Raw genomic sequence first — 21,986 nt, 5'->3', positions numbered from 1 at the left:
AAATGTTCGAATATACGTGTATGGTCAGTTTATTACATCTATTAAAATCATATCACAACGGCCTGTTGGTCTAGGGGTATGATTCTCGCTTCGGGTGCGAGAGGTCCCGGGTTCAAATCCCGGACAGGCCCAGACTTTTTTATTTTCTCGAAATTTTAAATAATTATACAATTAAAAACCAACGTTCTTTTTACTGTTGCGAAGCTATTTTCTTCTGGTAATTAGGTACTATTTTAATGGGAATAAGCAACAATTGAAGTTTAAAATAAGTTTATTCACGTTTCAATTTTTCACTTCGGAAATTGTTCTCAAAATACAAACATAAAAAAATTAAACACATGTTTTTTGTTACTTGGTGAAAAATTCTTCTAATAATTTAATTTTATCTGACTCATTTATATTGACAATTCAGACATAATATACATTTTAATGTAAACGACTTTAAAATGATATTGCCAATATAGCTGAGTTAAGTTCCTGAGACGATTTTGTTGTAAGATAGTTCATTTGATTACATGAAATCAACTTTAACTTGAGAATATCCGTCAGAAAATAATATTCTTTTGAAACAATTTTTCTACATTTTACATTTTTGAGATATTCAATAGCAAATTGTAAAATATTTTATTTCGCGTTTCGCATTCTGAATCCAAATAAAGAACTTACCTAACAATATGTCGTTTATTATCAACAGAATATTTAAAAAATAACAATAAAGTTCCGTAATATAGCAAACAAATATCATACATTTACTAAATTATATGAATTAAAATACATTAAATGGAGCAACAGTCTTTTATTTACAATTTTTTACACAAGTTAGTAAAATTAAAACCTTCCACTTCTTTTTCTTCCCGTATATTTCGAATTAGCTCTAACTTCTTTCCCTTGTCTTCGTCTTCTTTCTTTTTTCTCCAAAATCCAGGCTTTCCCATTTTTTAAAGGTTTTCCGCGCTGTTGCTTCATTTTATCTCTCTTAGCGGTATATGAAACACCTAAAATGGAATATTTTTCCTATAAATATAACTAAAAAATTAAAGAGAAGAAAAATAAAAAAAAAGTCTGTTTGTCAGGTGTGGGGTTCGAACCCACGCTCCCTCTCGGGAACCAGAGCTTAAATCTGGCGCCTTAGACCGCTCGGCCAACCTGACTTACACCGAATGATGATATTGTGAGTATAAGATCTGAAACTTAAAATCTGAAAATAGTAGGTTAATTATTATGGTTTCTGAAATTCATAAAAAATTGCGTCCTATCAATATTTCGTAAAAACTTGCTGGTCAAAAAACAGTTAAGATATCAAATATTTTTACAAGCGATTATAACTGAATATAAACAAAAATGTGCTACGACTTCTAGATATATCTTATATGACAAAATACAAAAGTATCAAAAACATTAACACGTTTACTGCACGTGATTTTTTAATAAAAGGTTCTTCCACGACAATTTTGTTTAGCAATATATATCGCTGTTGAACGTGAAAACGGGAACAAGTCATAAAAGGTGAAAACGAGAAAAACGCTATTTAAAATTTTACAAAAAAAAATGATTTTTTTTCAGCTGTTTAGAATGATAATCTACTTGAAATTTGTTTTTAATTGTACTTTTCCTACATGAATTAACACTTTTTTGTAGTATTTGGGACAAAATATGTTTAAAGCGATATTTGTTTGATTTACTTCGTTTTTCACAAATACGCACATGACTTACTACTTTTGTAATTAAACATAATAAGGATAACACAGGACAATATTTTATTACATTAATACAAGCTTAATTAAGTGCAACGTATATTTAAGTATTTAAAAAAATAAACATTAATTACTTACGCATACAAATTTAGCTAAAAGCTAAGTAATCGTCGTCAGTAAGTAAGTAAGTTGATGAATCTGGGAGCATATCAGCTAAGTCTTTATCTGTAGGTAGATATTTGTAAAAGTCCCACAGTGATTCTGATATATACGGCAGTAAGTCCATCAGGTGCTTTTTCTTTTCTATCGTTATAGGCACAGGCTTGGTATATGCCTCATTGGTAATACATTTGTAACCGCTTTTCCCCTATTTCGTAAATCTACGGTCTGAAAAGGTTCTTCTTTGTCAAAGGATAACTTGTATTTAAACTGTTTAGATTTTTCATACGGTAACCAACTAAACCGTCTCAAGTTTATCTTGTTATTCTGAGTATCAGTTTTGCGGTTAACTACAGATTGTCTCAAAGTGACTAGTCTGTACAGGGTAAATGCACAACATCGATGCCATACTTCTTTGCAAACTTGTATTAAAATAAACGTCACTTCTTACTACTTAGCCTAATCTATATTTTGTGTTGAGAGTAGCTTAAGTACTAATGCTCACTAAGGACCCTGCCTGGCTTCCTTCTGTCAGTGGTTCTCAAACATAAATAATATTTGCTACAACATACTTGGGCTAAATTAAAATAAATAGAAATTAAGAAATGCCTTTTATTTATGTTATCCCCTAGACAATTAGGATTCTGCAAAGAAAAGAGCACAATTGACGCAATTTTATGTGTAATTGAGACATTGCACAACATTTCAGACGAACAGCGCTGGGCGGCTCTGCTGCTCTTCGATGTTAGAAATGCATTCAACACTCTGCAGTGGTAAGAGGTGATGCGGGCATTGGAAGAGAGAAAGTGTCCTAACCATCTGATGAATATGATGGCGGAATATCTTTCCGAGAGAAAGATAATGGTTGAGAAGGGCACGATCGTTGACGTAACGGCTGGAGTCCCACAGGGATCGGTCTTGGGTCCGACGCTATGGAACCTGGCATATGAAGGGATCCTGAACTGCGAATACGGAGAAGGTATAACATAACCTTTCGCTTTTGCGGATGAGCTTGCTGTACTTATAGTAGCGCGGGATGAGCCGGATCTCCGATTTCGGGTAAGACATACGGGCAACGTCGTGAAGGACTGGATGATCAATCACGGACTAGAACTCGCAGCAGAGAAGACCGAAGCCATCATTCTAAAGGGTAAACGGAAAAGACAAGGGATGGAACTCCAATGTGCAAGGAAACAATTAACATCAAAGAAATGCGTCAAATATCTGGGAGTGACACTACACCAATATGGCGGATAGGGGGGCATATACGGGTGGAAGCCCAGAAGGGAGCGAAGAGTGCGGCTGCGATGGGGAGGGTTATGCCTAACATTGGAGGACCCAAATCAGAAAGGAGGAGGGCCTTACACGGTGTTGTGCAGTCAATCATCCTTTACACGGCACCAGTCTGGAGTGAGACGATAGAGATACCGACCTACAAAGGGCTCATGATATAAGTAGACAGAATAAATCTGTTGCGAGTAGCATGCCTAGAGGACTGTATCTGCGGCGGACTTGTGGACTATCACGGGTTGTGTTCCTCTTCATGTGTTAGCAGTAGAAAGGAGACATCTCTATGAGAGAAGAGAATATTTGACAGCAGCCATAAAAAAAGAAGAAAGAAGAAGATCAATAGAAAGACGGCAAGAAGAGTGGAACAAGACGGAAGATGTTGCTCAATGGACCAAGATACTGAGCCCGAGCCTAAGGGACTGGGTGGACTGTGGTCACATGCGAGTGGATTACTTGGACATGGGACATGGGTGTTTTGGGACATCCTTCATAGATTTAAAAAGACATACAGATAAATGTCTATAATGTGAATACTCTGACACTGTTACTCACACAATGCTGGAGTGTAATAAATAGACAGTGAAGAGAAACATAATGTATAGACAAATTGGTATGAACCCTGTTACTGTGAGGGAGATGATCGTGAAGATGACGGAAAGTAAGGAAGGATGGAATATTGTACATAATTACATTCGAACAGTAATTAAAAAAAAGAAGAAGAAGAGAAACACCAGCCGGACCAACAACAGAGATAAGATATAGATAAGAGAAGGGAGTGCTCCGAAAGTGTCGTCAGCCTTACAGCGGCCATTCCACTTTCGGAGTACGGTGCGTGCGACTGTCAACTGCCCACAAGTAGGAGAGGGTGGTTTTAGTTGGAAGGTAAGACAACAGAAAGGCATCTGTTTCCAGGACCTCCTTCTACGGGGAAATGGGCTCAGATGTACTCCTCTACCCTGAATCCAACACACGCCAGCCATCCTTAGGGATGGGTTACCCTGGTACGGTTTTGGAAATTTCCACCCTCAGAGAAAAAAAAAAGGCTTGTGTTAACACATTTAAGGCTAATGGTATTATATTCGGCTAAAATATTTGAAATCTATATTCAGAGAAGCACTATTAGTAAGGTTAGGTAAAATCAAGATTAACGGAACTAGCATAAACAACTCAGGTACGCAAATGATACTGTCCTAATAGCAGCCAACGCACAAGAACTACAAAATATAGGGAATTCAGTAGTTCATCATAGTGAAATGTTCATTTTAAATCTAAGTTTCCAAAACTAAAATTCTAGTATTTTCAATGACAACCAATAAACGTACATTGGTATGCCAAGAGACAAATAATAGCATTGGTAACTTCCATAAAGAATCTGGGAGCAAATATCAACAGCCAATGATGGATGCATTGCGCAGAATGTAAATAAATAAGAGAATTCTTCTTTCAGGGGAAACAAAGTGGAAGAAAGAGCGAAAAAATGGGGCCATAAAATACAACATGCGATATCTAAAATTAATAAAAACAGATTATATTCCAACCAAAATCACATTGATAAGGAATAATTTGACAGAGAACCGTAAAGAAAAACGTTACGATTTATTCCAAATTTGATGATTGTTTTTTGTTGCACAATATTACTCAATTTTGTATAAATTTTTTAAACAACATATTTTAACGCGTTTTAAATAATATATTTAGAAATATACACACATAATTAGTAAACTAATATTCCAAACGAGAAAAACGTCAAAATTATTTATGTCAGGTGTGGGGTTCGAACCCACGCTCCCTCTCGGGAACCAGAGCTTAAATCTGGCGCCTTAGACCGCTCGGCCAACCTGACTGTAGTAACATTATCGAATATTATTTAAATAATATTTCTATATTTCAAAATATTGCACAAAGCCATACAATTCAAATTTCATAAATATTTTCCACAACAAAAACAAAAAAATACACTGTTCACGTCCGTACTTACACTAGTTTACTTACTAAAACATTATAATTTCTTAAACAGTACATTATTTCCAAATGTTTATTCAAACCTTTAAAAGGGTACAAAAGCTGCAGTGGTACTTTGGGGGTTATCGTACGCAAAAAACAATGGATTTGTTTATTGTTATTTTTTAAAATAGGCCAGTTCCAGTGGAAAAGCAGTACTGTCGGTCATCATAATTTGAAAAATTTGGATGTACAAATAGAAACTAAAAATGTCTACCAGATCAAACCAGTCGACATGAAATGACTCAAGAAATAGGAATTGGAGAAACACAGGTATGTACATTTTCTGAAGAAACGCCCTGTTCAAGTGAAAACTGGAAAGAATATTTAGAAAAGAAATAGAAATAACTGTTTTAAAATGTAGACCACTTGAGACAGTTTTCCTGGAGACCATTTTAAACCGATGGAATTTTGTGAAAAGTTGATGGAGGGAACCAACGAAAATAATAACTTATTGTTATTAATCCATCAATTCATCTATGGCGTGCTATGATCCAGGGAAAACAAAATTTAATATTGCTGTGCGGACACAGCATCTTGTTCTCTTTACAGCTCTAAAATCCGCAATAAGCTTTACCTTCTCTTAAAAAAAACCTCCTAGCATTATCTATTCAGAGCCAACATTTTCTTTTTTTATTCCACAAAATCAAAATACAAAGTTATAGATCTGTCTACATGCCTGACAAGAAAAGTGTTTGATCAATGCGTCCTACCAGTGTTGACATCTTCTTCTTCCTCGTCAACCATTTTCCATCTACTTATAATAAAGTAAAAATATTCTTGTAGTATAGGCAGGTCGATGTTTGACTTCAAAAATTTCATAATTTTTTTTTCAAAAGATGCATCAGTGACGGGCCCGGGCCATTCGGGCTGGGCACGGACGGGTCCCGTCCTGAAAACGCCAATGTATAACATATACTCATAAGAATACATTATTGTTTTTTTTTGCCGGGCACTTTTTGCACTTTTTTTGTCATAACATGGAACGGACAAGAATATGTATAAATCGACCTTAAGCCGGACGAGAAAGCAATTCGGAACTTAACTCATTAATTTTTGCGATCTGTGAGTCGATGTATTGTTTGGAGAAACAACACTTTTTTGTTCTGCATATGGGGCAGTTTCTCACTGAAGTCCTGCTTCAATTTGTCCAATAATGCACAATAACAATAATATAATAAAATAAAACTTAACTATAAATTAATAAAATTGTATTGTGGCTAAGACCACGCTGTATTGTATTGTGATTTTGTGGAATAAAAAAAGAGAAGACTAACTGAATATGGAACGCTGGAACGATTTTTTAAGAAAAGCCAAAGTTCATCAAGGGCAATATTTAATTCCCTAATTCCCTTTTCTTGGGTCATTTTATGTCGATTGGTTTGGCCTGATAGACATTTTTTAGTTTCCATTTGTAAAAAAATAAATAAAATATGTTATAAATTTGTTATAAACAAATTCATTGTTTCTTGCATAGGATAACTCCCAAAGTACCACTTTAATATATGAGCTTTTTAAAAGGTTGGATAAATAATGGAAAATAATGTACCGGGTTTCTCATTATATTTTGACTCCCACTTATTTTCCTTAATTTCGGGAATACAAAAAAAAGTTTCAAATAAAAGTTGTATTATTTTATCTGTACCGACCAACAATGTAGCAACAGACCAAATTTTGTATACAGGGATACAATAAAATGCATCTTCAATATTTCAAATGGGACACCCTGTATTTCTTATAGTTTTGAGTAGCCTTGCTTTTCCTGATTACCAATATATAACATTGTGTAGCATTAGTTTTGTTCTATAATGGCATATGGTACTACAAAAGGATAACCATAGGTGGCTGTGCAACTGACATTTCAAAATGAAACAATTATTAATTTATTATAAACTGTCAGTCCTCATACTGAAATGGGTTATACTGCAGATGAAAAAGTAGATATATTCTCAATTTATGTAAAAAATAATAAAAACAAGCAAGCGACAGACTCCTGCAAATACATTTTTATATAATTATCGTCATGTCATAAATGAAAAAATGTTTGAACGGAAGAAACGTACTATCGTAGGAAATGATAATGAAGGTCTTAATACTTTGCTTTACTTTGAAGGTAAAAATTAAATACTTTAATAATAGATTAAATCCATATTAACATTTTTATTTTAGAAAAGTCCGAAACTAGTCTAAACAATGCTACTAATGCATTAGAGAAAAGCCGTGCGACGATACATAGAGTTTTAAAAAAGCGCAACTATAAGCCCTACAAAATATTACCGGTACAAGAACTTACCGATCTTCATAAGAGAAAACGTTTACAGTTCTGTCAAGACATGTTTACAAATTTGAACAATGATCCTAATTATTTTTATGGACAGATGAATCAAATTTTTCAACTTCAGGCATTTTTAATAGAAGAAATAGGTATTCGTGGGAACAGAAAAATAATAAAAAAAGAAAAATTAAGCAAATAAAAAAGTCAGGAAGAAAATCAATAAATGTGTGGTGCGGAATATTTCAAAACAAAATAGTTGAACCATTGTTTTATGATTATAAATTAACTGGGGAATCATATTTGGACACAGTCATTACAGAAGTGGATGAGTTATTAAATCCAAATTATACACAAAATCAATTAAATAGTATATGGCAACAAGATGGAGCACCGCCACATAATGTCGTAGCCGTTCAAGAACATTTAAATAATCAATGTAATGTGTGGATCGACAATAAGGGTACCATTACATGGCCACCAAATAGTCCCGACTTAACACCATGTGATAGCTTTTTATAGGGGTTTTTAAAAGAAAAAGTGTATTTTCATTCAAATACAAATATTAACACTATCAGGGCAAAAGTTCTCGTGGAAATTGAAAATTTAAATGGTCATAATAACACAATATCTGACGCATTAGAAAATTTGAGACGAAGATATTACTTGTGTATTGATAACAATGGAGGGCACTTTGGGCATCTATTGTACTCTTAAATGTATGTAAGTCATTAATTTTGTTGACTTTCTAAATATATTTTTTTCTTATCTTAGTATAGTATAGTAGTACCATACGCCATTATAGAACAAAACTAATGCTGCACTATGTTATATATTTGTAATCAGGAAATGCAGGGCTACGCAAAACTGTAAAAAAATACAGGGTGTCCCATTTGAAATATTAAAGATGCATTTTATTGGGCACTCCCTGTATACAAAATTTGGTCTGTTGTTACACTGTTGGTCGGTACAGATAAAATAATACAACTTTTATTTGAAACTTTTTTTTTGTATTCCCGAAATTAAGGAAAATAAGTATGGGGTCAAAAGATAATGAGAAACCCTGTACTTACCGTTTAAGAAATTGTAATGGTAATTAAACAGGTAAAGTTCGTGTAACCTTTTAGCTAAGGACTAGTGTTAGGGTTTTCAGCTTGCTAAGCCAGTAACATAGCCACTGCCCTACTGCTGTCACGAAGTAAACAGTTGTAAGTATATGCGTAAACATTGTTTGAATTGTTTTTGTTGTGGAAAATATTTGATCAAATTTGAATTATATCGCTTTGTGTAATATTGGGAAATATAGTTCGATTTATTATAATATTCGAAAAATTGAGTATAGTCAGGTTGGCCGAGCGGTCTAAGGCGCCAGATTTAAGTTCTGGTTCCCGAGAGGGAGCGTGGGTTCGAACCCCACACCTGACACAAATAATTTTAACATTTTTCTCGTTTAGAACATTATTTTTCGTGTAATAGTGTGTGTAGATATTTTTAAATATACATATTATTGAAAACTCTTAAAATATGTTGCTTAAAAAAGTTATACAATATTGAGTAATATTGTGCAATAACACAATAAAATCAAATTTTGAATAACTCTTGTTTTTTGTTCTGTTTGGTGACTTTTTTGGTCAAATTATTTTTGATCAGTTCAATTTGAGTAAAATATTTTCGGGTAGAAAATTCTTGCTAGTAATTTTTTCGAAATGTTTCTATCCGGTTTACAAGCGTTGAAAACGAATGACGGTATAAGAATTATTTTCCTATGTAAGAAAATAAAAAAAAAATGTAATATGTGGCATCACTTTGATTTGAAAAAACTTGAACAAAAATAGTTTATACTTCAATTTTGTGCTAGTGAATATGTTGTAAATGCTACAAGAATGACACTTCTCAAAGTGTTTAAAATGTCCCAATGGCTTTAAAATGGATTTAAAATAGTGGAAAGTGGAAATGTATCTTATCCCTTTTAAGATATTGTAAGAACAGAGATTGGATAATCTTCGCGCCAGATAAACCAACAAGAACCAGCCGCAATCTAAGAGTAAATGACTCAACAATCGACGTATTTATCACAAAGAGAATAATAAAGTAAGACTTAAAGACACATTTCGAAACCAACTCTGGCCACAAATCAGTTACAGGAATCATGACATCAAGAGTAGATCTACACAAATTGGCCTAGCTTTAGAAGATAGCTTAACGAAATGGAGGAAGAGATAAAAGAGAATTATAATCGGAAGAACTGAAAAAAAAACTAAAAGAAGAAAAAAAGAAAGAATATCGAATACAAAATACACGAAGAATCCCTATCAGAAGAGATAAGTACAAGACTTAGATCTCTCACGGAAAATAAATGGCATAACTAAATCAGAACAGCGCCAGCGGAAGATAACATCGGCAACGAATGAAAATTACTAAAAGCCAAAAGGTGAATCAAAAAATGCCACAAATCATAGACAACGAATGAACGAACTTCGAAACTCAATCAACAGCGGACGCAATAATAAGAAAACTAGCAAAAATACACGAACAAAATCAACACATGTCAGACGGACAAACTATAGAAATGCTAAACAACAACTACGAAAGGATAAAGAATAGAAACGAATTCACAGTAGAGGAAGAAGACAACCGTTCATCAGAAGTGGCAAAAATAATAAGCAAATTTAAAGGAAATAGAGCACCAGGAATAGACGACATCCACAATTTTGCACTAAAGGAACTACCAAAGAAAATCTTCAACTTCTGGACTTCAACAGTAACAAAAGAAACGGAATGGTCATACTGGACATAGAATAAGCCTACGAGACAGATTGTAAAAAAGCCTTAATCTACAACATAGAAAGAGCTAGGCTGCCTCATTACTTAGTCAACAAATATAATACATTTGATTTTGAGAGAGCATTTGATTAATAGAACTTTTCAGGTTTCAGCTGACAAAATGTCCAGGATGCAAGCAGTTCAAGAAGGGATGCCTCAGGAATGTTATCACAGATACATAATATAATATGTTTGTTTAATGAAAACAAACTGAAAATGCTGTATTCTTGAAAAAAATTCTATTAATCTGTAGGAGAAAAATGCCACTCTAGGGTAGTAAAAGTTTCTACTGGTAGTATGTAAGAGGAATTGGAAATGGGTGCGAAAACAGCAATTCATAACCTTAAAAAAGCAGAGAGAAGTGTTTTTTAAGAAGTAAAAGTGTAAATAAGATAAATCTCAATACCCTAAAGGAATCATATCATGTTTAATGATGTTTTGGAAACAGTTGAATATCTTCAAATTGGTCGGGATGTCCTCCAACAGATCGACATTTTTTAATTATCCAAGGATATGATAAATGAAATTGTGGAAAAAGTATCACCATTTATATTCGAGAGCATCTGCCCTTTCTATAATCACAAGGGTAAGTTAATGAGTAGTTAGTAGCTATAGCTATTGCAGGAATTGATTAATTTATCATAAATCTTTATAATAATGTTTCCACAATAACACTATCTTTCTCTTTGTTGTAGTAAAAGGGATTTCTTTTATTTATTTAGCTTTACTTGTCTCGACAGCATAGGTCACTGACACAGGTAAAATTTTATTACATTACAAGACTATAAAGTAACATTACAATCGATAAAGAAATACATTATATATTAGTATAATTAATAATTATCAAATTCTAAACTACATTTATTCTTCTAAATTTCCTGGTAAAGCCTGGTTTCATAGATCTGTTCTGTTGAAATAGGGACAGTTTATTGTACAAATATTGTACCAAAATGCCATAATGTGTGTAAAACTACATGATACCACCAGAGAAATTCATATAAAGTGAGATGTGAGACAGGGCGACACTCTATCACCTAAATTATTTATAACAGTCCTCGAATGCGCCTTTAAAATGCTAAAGTGGGAAAATAGAGAAATAAAAATAAACGGGGAAATGCTCAATCATCTGCGTTTTGCCGACGATATAGTTATTACCGCAGATCTGCATGAAGCACAACATATGCTATAAAAATTAGAAAACGTATCTTCAACAGTAGATCTAAAAATGAACATCAGTAAGATCAAAGGACCTTCCATCATGGAAGGAAGCTCAAACTTTTTAACGGTGGGATTTTATTCCTGTGATCTTGCCAAGCCATTTGGATGATATTTTTAAAAGCCGATTGTAAATTATGTAGTTGTATGTTTTCAGTTTGACTATTAGAAGACACAGTTTTTTTGCAAAGAGGTCGGCTAGCTCGTTGCCGGGGATTCCTACATAAAACGGAATCCAAATCATGGTTATGAATACTACCAGTGAGATTAAACTATAGAAAGAGTTTTGAAGATCTTAAAACAACGGATGTACCGTGTACCTTTTGAGAGAATAGACAGACGCTAAAGAGTCTGTAGATATTACTTCTTCTTCTAGTTCCACACTGTTATCGACCGTTGGATATCATGTTGGCTATCATATTCGCTAGGGCGACTTTGTTGACAGCAGCTATAAATAATACATATTGCTATTTTTTTTTTTAATAATATTAATATTTAATAATACATATTGCTATTTCCTGGTTGATAGTGAGGTGATAAGAGGACAGAAAATAAACATTTTTTTATTGGACATATCTGGTTTTTACACAACAATATTATTTTAGGATTATTTATTATGATATGAACAATAAAACACAAAATACCAAGATTAAAAAGGAGTAAATCAAAATTCTTCGGATTCATCTTCACCATCTGCAGTTGGCCATGTAAGTAGAGAATGATAAAATATCTTGAATACAGAAATGTTCTCATCCAAGTAGGGTGCAAATTTCAGATTCAGATGTTCTAATTTCTTTTTCTTAATCGGAACTCTGACTTGAGGATAGGCCAAGTTGACAGGCAGTGACTCTACTTTGGTGAATGTAGAAACATCAAATGTATGGTCCACAATTCCATCAATAAATTCACGAGCAACAATTTGACCTTTTACATTTTGCGAGTTACAAGAAAGGTGCATGAACTAGCTGATAAAAAAATTAACTTTTTGTTCTTTGGGAATATGCCTACCTAGTGATCATAGTGATTTAGAAAACATTTCTTTTGTAATATCTAGTCCACCAGAACTCATATTCTTTGATAATACTATTATCATTCTCGATCAGATGGACAGTGAAATTTCTTTTAGTACTAGTAGTTATAATGAGTTCTACATATTCTTTAAATGTGTAAATTCTATCAGCCTTTCTTATTGTTCTCTTTGCTACAGCAAAGTTACGGTCACAAGGCATGAACGAGTGACCACGAATAGGGTAGTACTGGTTCACCGTTTCAAATCTTCTGAGCTCTGTGGCACACCTTAAAATTTGTGGTTTTTGTTTTGACGTGCAGCTCCATCAGAGAAAATTTGAAAGTGTTACACTTCCTCAGTATGTTTTAATATAATCTATTTTAAAGTAAAACTCCTCAGTAGGGCTCTTTTGTCTAACCTTTCGTGATACACGTAGAAGTAGCTTTTACCGGTTTTAAGATAGTGTATGTTGAACACACTAATTGTCAGTTGAATCAGGTAAAATGTATCTTGGATAGGTGTTACTGTTAGAAATAGATTTTACACATAGTCAATGCATATTCCTTCTACTGATGGATCCACTTTGGTAAGGGCCTCTAACTGTTTCATTCTAGCAAAAAAACTTTTTTGGCCGACGTACATGCACCATCTTTTCAGCTATTGCTCTTAGCATTTATCATTCAAATATTGGGACTTCATTTTTAAATCTAGTTCTTCGCATTTTCTGCATGTACATATTTAACAGATGCATCTGGAAATTTTTCCGAAAATAATGAATGCATTATTTTATATTCAGTTTTTCGTTCACTTTTCGTTCAGGAATAAACTCCTGTACTTGTCACTCTGTACGAAAATGAGTATTCGTGTGGTTTCCTCCTGTTATCTTCAGTGTTTGGTCTAGGACACCGTCGAGCTACTGTCAATATTTCAGTCAGGGACTGAAGATATGAGATAAAACTTCTTCTCTACATTCACGAGGAATCGCAAGAAAGCATTTCTTCTTATATCTACAATGTAATAAGTCTAATTAGAATTAAATATTTAATGAAATTTGAGGTTATAAAAACATACCTGCATGGTTCTTCGATACTTTTGCTTGGAACGACTTATAATTAATATACTCTTGTCCATATTGTTTTACTTTTTTTTTAATAACAGCCTTCCAATACTCTGGATTTCGCCTTTTTTTACTTTTTAATTCGAGATTCTCATCTTGTACTTCTGTAGTGATGAATGACAAATGTATATTGGGACAAATAGACATGCGTAAAAGCTCTTGTAGAAAAGGTGCACATGTCCAGGACTTATCCGGTTTTTCCGCAATACCATAATTGCTAATACACATAAAAGCATTATTAGTACGAAGATATCTCCGGTTTCTCTACAACTTGTTCTAACTAACTGTCCGGTTTCGTACTTTATTCCTATTTATGGACATATCCGCTCTCTCCTCTCACCGACTCATATATGATAATCAGTTATAATCTATGTATAATTTTGTTATAAATAAATAAATATGTAAGTAGGTGTACAGATATTTCCCACAATCTTCTTTTTTATAGATACAAAAGTGTATGATCTCTCATTCTTATTTGTTTTAGCATAGTATTTCATGTGATTAAGCTACGAACATATTTTTTTGTGCTACTAAAATAATCTTTTATATTATTTGATCCTGCTCTATAACAAAATGATTTTAAATAAAATAACTATACATATTTAATGTATTGGTTATTTATTTATTCTACAATATATATATATATATATATATATATATATATATATATATATATATATATATATATATATATATATATATATATATATATATATATATATATATATATATATATATATATATATATATATAATATATGAAAATTACTGAGTTCTCGGGAAGAACCGCGTTGAGAATTTAAAACTCGACGTTTCGGCACCCATTTTGGAGCCATTATCAAGAGTGATACGGTTCGGTTCGAGTTCGGGGTCTCAATCTGCCTACTCCCCTTACTCGAGACGTACCAGTATCGTGTTCTATATTGCAAGAACTGTCGCTCGGCACTGAGGTCTCAATCTGCCTACTCCTCAGTGTCGAGTGACAACCGGTCTTACCCTGTGTGGCTGCTTTTATACTCGCTGTATGCGCGGGAACGGTATGCGCTGACGTGGTCTGAACTGACGTGGCCTGAGCGGGGTGGGTGGGAGGTCGCTGAAGCAGGGGTCGCCATGTTGCCGGCAATCGTTTCGCGTCATCGTGCGTGTTCAAGCTGTTAGGCCGTTTTTCGATTTCGATAGCTTCACGAATGATTCTCGCTTTTAATGAGCGGATGGGAGCGATGGTTTTTGCTTTTTCGAAATCTATTTTGTGGCCTGTCTGAATATGATGTTGGGCTAGGGCTGAGGTGGTATCGGAATGTTCGTAAATACGGTTATGGATTCGTCGGTTTGTCTGTCCTACGTATGTACGTGGGCAATTGGAACAAGGCATCTCGTAGACACCATGGTCTTCATTGGGGATTTGGTCTTTTACGGATCTGACGAGATTGGAGAGTTTGGAGTGAGTGGTAAAGATGGTTTTTTCTAGATATGTGGTTGGATCATTTGGAACATGTTTGTATTCTGTGGAATTCAGAAGTTCGGACATTTTGTCGAAATAGTTAGAAGAGTTGAGAGTGGCATTACCTTTGTCGGCCGGAAGGATGACGATGTCAGAGTTGTTGTAAAGTTCTTTGAGGGCACGTCTTTCTGAAAGACTGATATTAGAAGGTGGGGGTTTGGAAGTACGGAGAATTCTGGCGACATCTTGTCTGGCAACTTCGGCTTGGTCGGAAGGAAGATGAAAAATAGCTTCTTCGGTTTGACAAATAATTTTCTCAGTTGGAATGGAAAGAGGAGTGACAGAGAAATTGAAGCCTTTTGACAGAGCTTTGGTAGCTGAATCGGATATGTGAATATCTGAGAAATTGTGAACAACAGTAGAAGGTTGTTGATTTGAAATGGGCGGTGGATTTTGCTGAGAGATAAGTTGGTCCAGTTTGCGTTTCTGGGTTTGGGTTTTGTTGTCAGAAATGTGTTGGGCTTTTTGGTGAGAAAGACGATCGAAAGTGTCATAATAATGGATGGATATTGAAAGAGTGGATGTCATTGTAGGTTTTAAGAAGTTGGGAATTTGTTATATCTAAATTGCGTCGGGTGGAATGAATTGAATTTCTAAGAAGCGAAAAACCAGTGGCTCTAAGAATTTTGGAAATTGATGAAGATTTGGTGTGATGTTTAACTTGTAAAGATTTTGGAATGACTTGATGGTCACGACATGATTTAAGAAAAGCAAGATCACAGGGAAGACGGTATTTGCGTGTTACGAGATTAGAAAAGGATTTAGTAAGAATGAAAAATTCCTCCCCGTAGAGGCGAATAAAATGTTCGGATAAGTTTCCGCGGTCAGATAAATGAAAATTACTGAGTTCTCGGGAAGAACCGCGTTGAGAATTTAAAACTCGACGTTTCGGCACCCATTTTGGAGCCATTATCAAGAGTGATACGGTTCGGTTCGAGTTCGGGGTCTCAATCTGCCTACTCCCCTTACTGGAGACGTACCAGTATCGTGTTCTATATTGCAAGAACTGTCTCTCGGCACTGAGGTCTCAATCTGCCTACTCCTCAGTGTCGCTCATGTTCAGACAGGCCACAAAATAGATTTCGAAAAAGCAAAAACCATCGCTCCCATCCGCTCATTAAAAGCGAGAATCATTCGTGAAGCTATCGAAATCGAAAAACGGCCTAACAGCTTGAACACGCGCGATGACGCGAAACGATTGCCGGCAACATGGCGACCCCTGCTTCAGCGACCTCCCGCCCACCCCGCTCAGGCCACGTCAGTTCAGACCACGTCAGCGCATACCGTTCCCGCGCATACAGCGAGTATAAAAGCAGCCACACAGGGTAAGACCGGTTGTCACTCGACACTGAGGAGTAGGCAGATTGAGACCTCAGTGCCGAGAGACAGTTCTTGCAATATAGAACACGATACTGGTACGTCTCGAGTAAGGGGAGTAGGCAGATTGAGACCCCGAACTCGAACCGAACCGTATCACTCTTGATAATGGCTCCAAAATGGGTGCCGAAACGTCGAGTTTTAAATTCTCAACGCGGTTCTTCCCGAGAACTCAGTAATTTTCATTTATCTGACCTCGGAAACTTATCCGAACATATATATATATATATATATATATATATATATATATATATATATATATATATATATATATATATATATATATATATATATATATATATATATATATATATATTGTAACGCTGATAAACATCGGTACTATCAGAATATATACGAAGAAATTGAAAACCAGGATCAAAAACAACTAGATAACAGATCTAGTTAGAAAAAAACTTAGCTGTTAAAAACTACAAAGAAGATATAACAGGTACATGGAGAGAAATATGTAGAAAGATGATCAATATCAGGAATTTGTTCACTAAAACCCTGATGAAATAGGACCTGATATACTTTAAATAAAAATGGCAATCAGTAAACTAAACTTCAATATCGACTAAAATTCGACACCAGAAATTAAAAGAAATAACCACAAAACTTTTGAGAAAGACCATACATAACACCAAGACGACTACTACACTCAACGCATAGGGAGAAAAAACAAACAAGACTTCGAAAAAAACATATTAGCAGGTCAACGTTGACAGCATTGTCATTTGCCAATTTTCTGGTCCTATTTTTGTCTCTTTAAAAAGAATCGTCTCGTGTGGAGTTCGAAGTCCTCAAGAACCAGATATTAAATCTGGCACCTTAGACATGCGTAGAAAATCTCAGCCAACCTGACAATTCAAAAGTAACCGAACTGTTGCTCTTAATATATTTCATAATATTGCACACAATTGTGCAACTTAAATTTCAATAACTGTTCATTACAACAAAAATAATACAGACATTGTTTACAACTCAACTTAATTTTAAAACGGAATTTAACCGGAAGGTAATGTTATTATCTTGTTATTATCTTCTTTTGGAGCAATGAGCACAAATAAATCCCGAAGTTACCATTCAAAAATTGTTACTGTCCAGGAACTATGATTAAAATAGTTGAGCATAATACTAACAGTATTGGATGATCGTCGAATAAAAATTCGTAATATAGCGGATATGGTGGGTATTGCAAATGACAGTTTGTACATAATTTTAACTGAAGAATTGTAAATTATAAAATACTCGGCGCGTTGGTTGTTCGTTCCATACAAAAATCGTCTTTAACAGACTCCACAAATTGATCTGACAAATCAATATTTTTTAAGAATGAATAACACAACGTTACGAATCTTAAATACAATATTAAAAATACCTTGAGAATCCTGTTCGGTGCCTAAAGCGGCTGGTAAAGGTACACTACCTCCAGTCATCAGTACCAAAAAGTATTTTTTAGCCTTAGTACTGTTTGGATAATCAACAACTACTCCTCCATAGAATCCCGCCTTCATTGCCTGCGCTGTGACTAGTTCCATCTGTTCACTATTTTCTGGATAAAACTGGAAAACTGCTCTTGCTGAACGAGTCTGAAAATAAAATAAAATTACTTATTTTCAACATGAAAAAACAAGAAATTAGAAATGAGCCACAGAAAATAGGCATAGGGCAATCTTAATCATAGAGAGACGTTCCAAATATTTATCCAAGATGGAAATCGTTATTCTCGATTTGAAAATGCATGAATCACGGCTTCAGAACAAAAAAAATTATAAATATTGATACCTTTTTGTCTCAGTTTTGTATAAGAATTTATCATTTCTAAGCGATAACCTGACTATCCTATTGAATTCCGACTATAGACCTAACAATATCGAGACAAATGTCGCAAGCAGAGTTATTAAACCAAGTACGAAAATGGAACACGCACTTCAATAAAAAAACATTCGGACACAGCAGACTTTATAGAAAGGATAGACGAATTAAGCCTAGCCTACGAGATCAATAAACAAGATCTTCTATCACAGACAACACATCACACAAGATATCACAGACACTCAAACATTAATTAGACGAGAAGGATCTTTTTCCAAATATCAAGAACTGGAACTGGAACAGGAATATGCTACCGGAATGTCAATGTCAAGAATCTCAGATATGCAGACGACACGGTACTTATTACCTCCAATAAAGAAGACCTGCAACTACTTATAAACAGGGTAATCGAAGCATGTGATTAATATGGGCTAAAACTTAATACTTCTAAGACAAAACTTATGGTTGTCAGCAAAACGGAGTTACAACCAACGAACGTCAGAGCGTATGGAATAGAGTTAGAAAGAGTCCACAATATTACCTATTTGGGCGCAAACGTTAACGATAACTGGGATATAAATAAAGAAATAAGAATACGCATTGAAAAAGTCAGAGCCGCCTGCTATTAAAGAAAATTAAAGAAAAATAAGAAAAATAAAAAAGAAAATTAAAGAAAATAAAAGCAAATTAAAGAAAATTCTAATTTATAGAGATATTACGTTAAACCTTAAAATCAGATTAATTTTTCCTTTTCCTTTCCTTTTCCTTATACCGCCTCATATATAAAGACAGAGAACTTCTTTCTTTACATAATAAAGTAATTACAATTAGAATTATGGAACTGTTCTGGTGGCAAAACATAAATTATTTACTCACCAGGCAAGCATATAAAGTGCAAAAAAAGTTGTATAATCTCTGTACGGGCTTGTGAAACGATTTGTCTGCATTGCATAACCATTGGAGAGCAGATATGCTGATAGCACCATCAAATGTTCCTAAAATAAAACATAATTTCTTTAAATAAACTAAACATATACAATATACATTACTAAAATGTTATACTACAGCTACAATAGAGAATGTAATATAAGATTTCTTTTAACATCAACACAACAACTTAGGAATGTAATATAGATGTAGTCTGTTATGTTTTGAACCTAAGGAATAAAAGAGAGGTAAAAGGACCATAGCTATGCTTTAAGTGCCTATACACAGTGTGTTTTAAAAGACCTATTATGAAAAGGCAAAACAACTAATATTTTATTGCGGAATTGTTTTGTGTGATGAAAAACTAAACATTTCTCTGATATTTTAAAAATAATAATGTCCATTAGTGGATTAGACAATTCCAATTCTAATCGTAATATAGGAAATGTAACTTATTTTAATATATATTCAAGTAAAAGTAGTTTATTTACCTGCTTTAAATGGACATCCTTGGCCCATATCAGACAACACTAGGTCCCCTTCTACTTCTCGTTCCACTGCAATATCTAAAATAATATGTAGTATATATATATATATATATATATATATATATATATATATATATATATATATATATATATATACATAAACAATTAAAAACTTTCAGCAAAACCTTGCTGTTGCTCTGATGAATTAAAAGCTAAATATATGCCAATGAAACACAAACTAGTAAAACCTTTCACATTTGAATTGATATCAATAAACTGATATAACTATTATTTCGGTGTCCCCACCTCTTCAAATGTTCGGTGTCCCCAACCAATATCTCCAAAATACTTCCCACTGCATACCGAACTGCCATCTACTTTGTTGGTCATGTACGAAAATGATTTAATAATATGGTTTTCTGTCCCTCTGGGCTATTAAAATGTGCAATTGATTAAAAACTTTAATGTGATGGTAAAAGATGTAAAAGTACATAAGGAACTATCAAGTAATTGATTTAAATTGATTAAAATAAATGTAGTTGTTTATTAATGTCAGTATGTAAGATCTAGATCACTGTCAAGCTTTTTAAAGTTTACTTTACCTAACATAGCTTCTGCTATATCCATGCCAACCCAAAAATGTCCTTGATCTTCTAACACACTTCCGCTAAGACCTGATCCACAACCAAGATCCAAAAGAAAACAGGGTTTATCTTCTGGTAGTAACAGTAATTCGATGGCCCTTTCACTCATCTGAACTTGAATATCAATAATTCTAGTGCTAAAAGATTATTTATGTAAATTTGTTGCTAATAATATTACTCCTAAATACAAATGAATGCACATTTTATGACTAAATTTTACTTAGATCACTAATCAAAAAGGTAAAACGGTAATATTAGTAATATTAAGTTGGTTATCAATACGTACTTTTGGGTATACTTTCGAGCTTCATCTTGATTATAAAACTGAAAAATTTAGGTTTTAGTCAAAGAAATTTAAGTAAATGTAAAAACATAAAGACTTACAATTTCGGGGGGTGAAAGATGCTCAGGTCTCGACATTTTAATTAAAATTAAGTTTAATTCGTTGATGAACTTATCAAAAAATATCAAGAATACGTAAATATTTACAAATGTTTAAATAATTCTCAATATACATATCAACAGTAAACATAACCTCAAAGGAAACACATGGCATGACAGACATACAAATTTTAAATTGTATTGTTTGTGCCGCCATAAATATTAATTATTTTATCAAATTAAATTTTTTTAAAATTCTAAAGTCTGTGTCAGACGGTCAAATATTTGATCAAACTACTTTATATAGCATATTTATTAGTTGCTTGTGCTTTAATTACGATTCAATTTTTTTATCCACAATAAAAATAAAAAGACTGAAAGGATTTTTTATAATAACGTGGATGCTCGACATTATACAAACAGCTTCTGAAACAGTTCTAATGCAGAACTGTAATTAAAATTTTTAGAGATTAATAATTTAGTACATTTGAAATAATTTAATCTATTTTTCAACTAAAAGTACGAATAAAACTGTGCATATTGTCTGTACCTGTAGTCAGGGCCGCCGCTACCATGTGTGCCAAGTGTGCATCGCACACGGGCGGCCAACAATAGGGGCGGCGAAAAGCAGTCCACTGATGATAAATAGAAATGATTCAGATAATTCTGTGAACTCTAATATTCCAAACAATAATAATTATTCAGTACGTGATAATACTTAAATGCGTTTCATTTATCATGTATGTGCAGGTACAGTCATAAAGTAGTTTCGGGAATACTTCAAATATTCAAAGCGGCTGGCGGCTTTTGGACTTCAGTTATTTGATATTTCACACGTAGATACTTTACAAGAATTTAGGCAAGTGGTTGTAAAGTTTCTGTTATAATATTGTTCCTATGGTTGTGTTTATAGATGGGTTATTATGTCTTATGTTCAGTCTTAGGTGAGAATTCGATAAATTCAGACACGCTTTTGATAAACGATTTTGTTTGTAAAATATAGTAGTGTACCGGTTTTTTTTGCACAGTAGATACTGTATTTCGAAGTAACGTCGAGATCAGAGCAATTTTATTCGTATACGCGTTAAGACTACATATTATTTGGAGAAACATTATTTGGACAACTTATTTGCAATGTTTTTGGATTTATTTTGTTAAATTCGCCCGGCTTCATTCTTAAGTGATAATTTCAAAATTGTAAAAGAAAAAGAAAACGACTTTTAGGTTTTTAATATAGAAAAATAAAAGAGGCAAAAACTGAGGAGAAAAAAAAA

At 33.7% G+C, this 21,986-nt stretch overlaps 1 protein-coding gene and 4 non-coding genes across 5 annotated transcripts; 2 read left to right on the top strand and 3 right to left on the bottom strand.

Moving 5' to 3' along the window:
- Positions 1-59: 59 nt before the first annotated feature.
- Positions 60-131, top strand: TRNAP-CGG (transfer RNA proline (anticodon CGG)). The gene has a single exon. It is a non-coding gene; the product is annotated as a tRNA-Pro (tRNA).
- A 650-nt stretch (positions 132-781) lies between these two features.
- On the bottom strand, positions 782-20,900 carry LOC140445111 (18S rRNA (guanine-N(7))-methyltransferase). Its single transcript, XM_072536939.1, has 7 exons — positions 20,716-20,900; positions 20,618-20,655; positions 20,290-20,468; positions 19,691-19,765; positions 19,149-19,267; positions 17,836-18,046; positions 782-995 (listed from the first exon to the last, which is right to left on the bottom strand). The coding sequence occupies exons 1-7, from the start codon at positions 20,749-20,751 to the stop codon at positions 829-831; spliced, it is 825 nt and encodes a 274-aa protein (XP_072393040.1). The 5' UTR covers positions 20,752-20,900; the 3' UTR covers positions 782-828.
- Positions 1,068-1,151, bottom strand: TRNAL-UAA (transfer RNA leucine (anticodon UAA)). Its single transcript has one exon. It is a non-coding gene; the product is annotated as a tRNA-Leu (tRNA).
- On the bottom strand, positions 4,903-4,986 carry TRNAL-UAA (transfer RNA leucine (anticodon UAA)). The gene has a single exon. It is a non-coding gene; the product is annotated as a tRNA-Leu (tRNA).
- Positions 8,758-8,841, top strand: TRNAL-UAA (transfer RNA leucine (anticodon UAA)). Its single transcript has one exon. It is a non-coding gene; the product is annotated as a tRNA-Leu (tRNA).
- Positions 20,901-21,986: the final 1,086 nt, after the last annotated feature.

This window comes from Diabrotica undecimpunctata, chromosome 7 (assembly GCF_040954645.1).
Source record: "Diabrotica undecimpunctata isolate CICGRU chromosome 7, icDiaUnde3, whole genome shotgun sequence".
In the NCBI taxonomy this organism is placed as follows: Eukaryota; Metazoa; Arthropoda; class Insecta; order Coleoptera; family Chrysomelidae; genus Diabrotica; species Diabrotica undecimpunctata.
The sequence above is the reverse complement of the archived record's forward strand: the minus strand, read 5'-3'. Positions and strand labels throughout refer to the sequence as shown.

Coding starts and splice junctions, on each gene's coding strand:
- LOC140445111 (XM_072536939.1), bottom strand. CDS start 20,751: ATGTCGAGACCTGAGCATCTTTCACCCCCCGAAATT. Junction 18,047..19,148: donor GCACTTTATATGCTTGCCTG/GTGAGTAAATAA, acceptor TTTTATTTTCAG/ACTCGTTCAGCAAGAGCAGT. Junction 996..17,835: donor CACCGAACAGGATTCTCAAG/GTATTTTTAATA, acceptor ATTCCATTTTAG/GTGTTTCATATACCGCTAAG.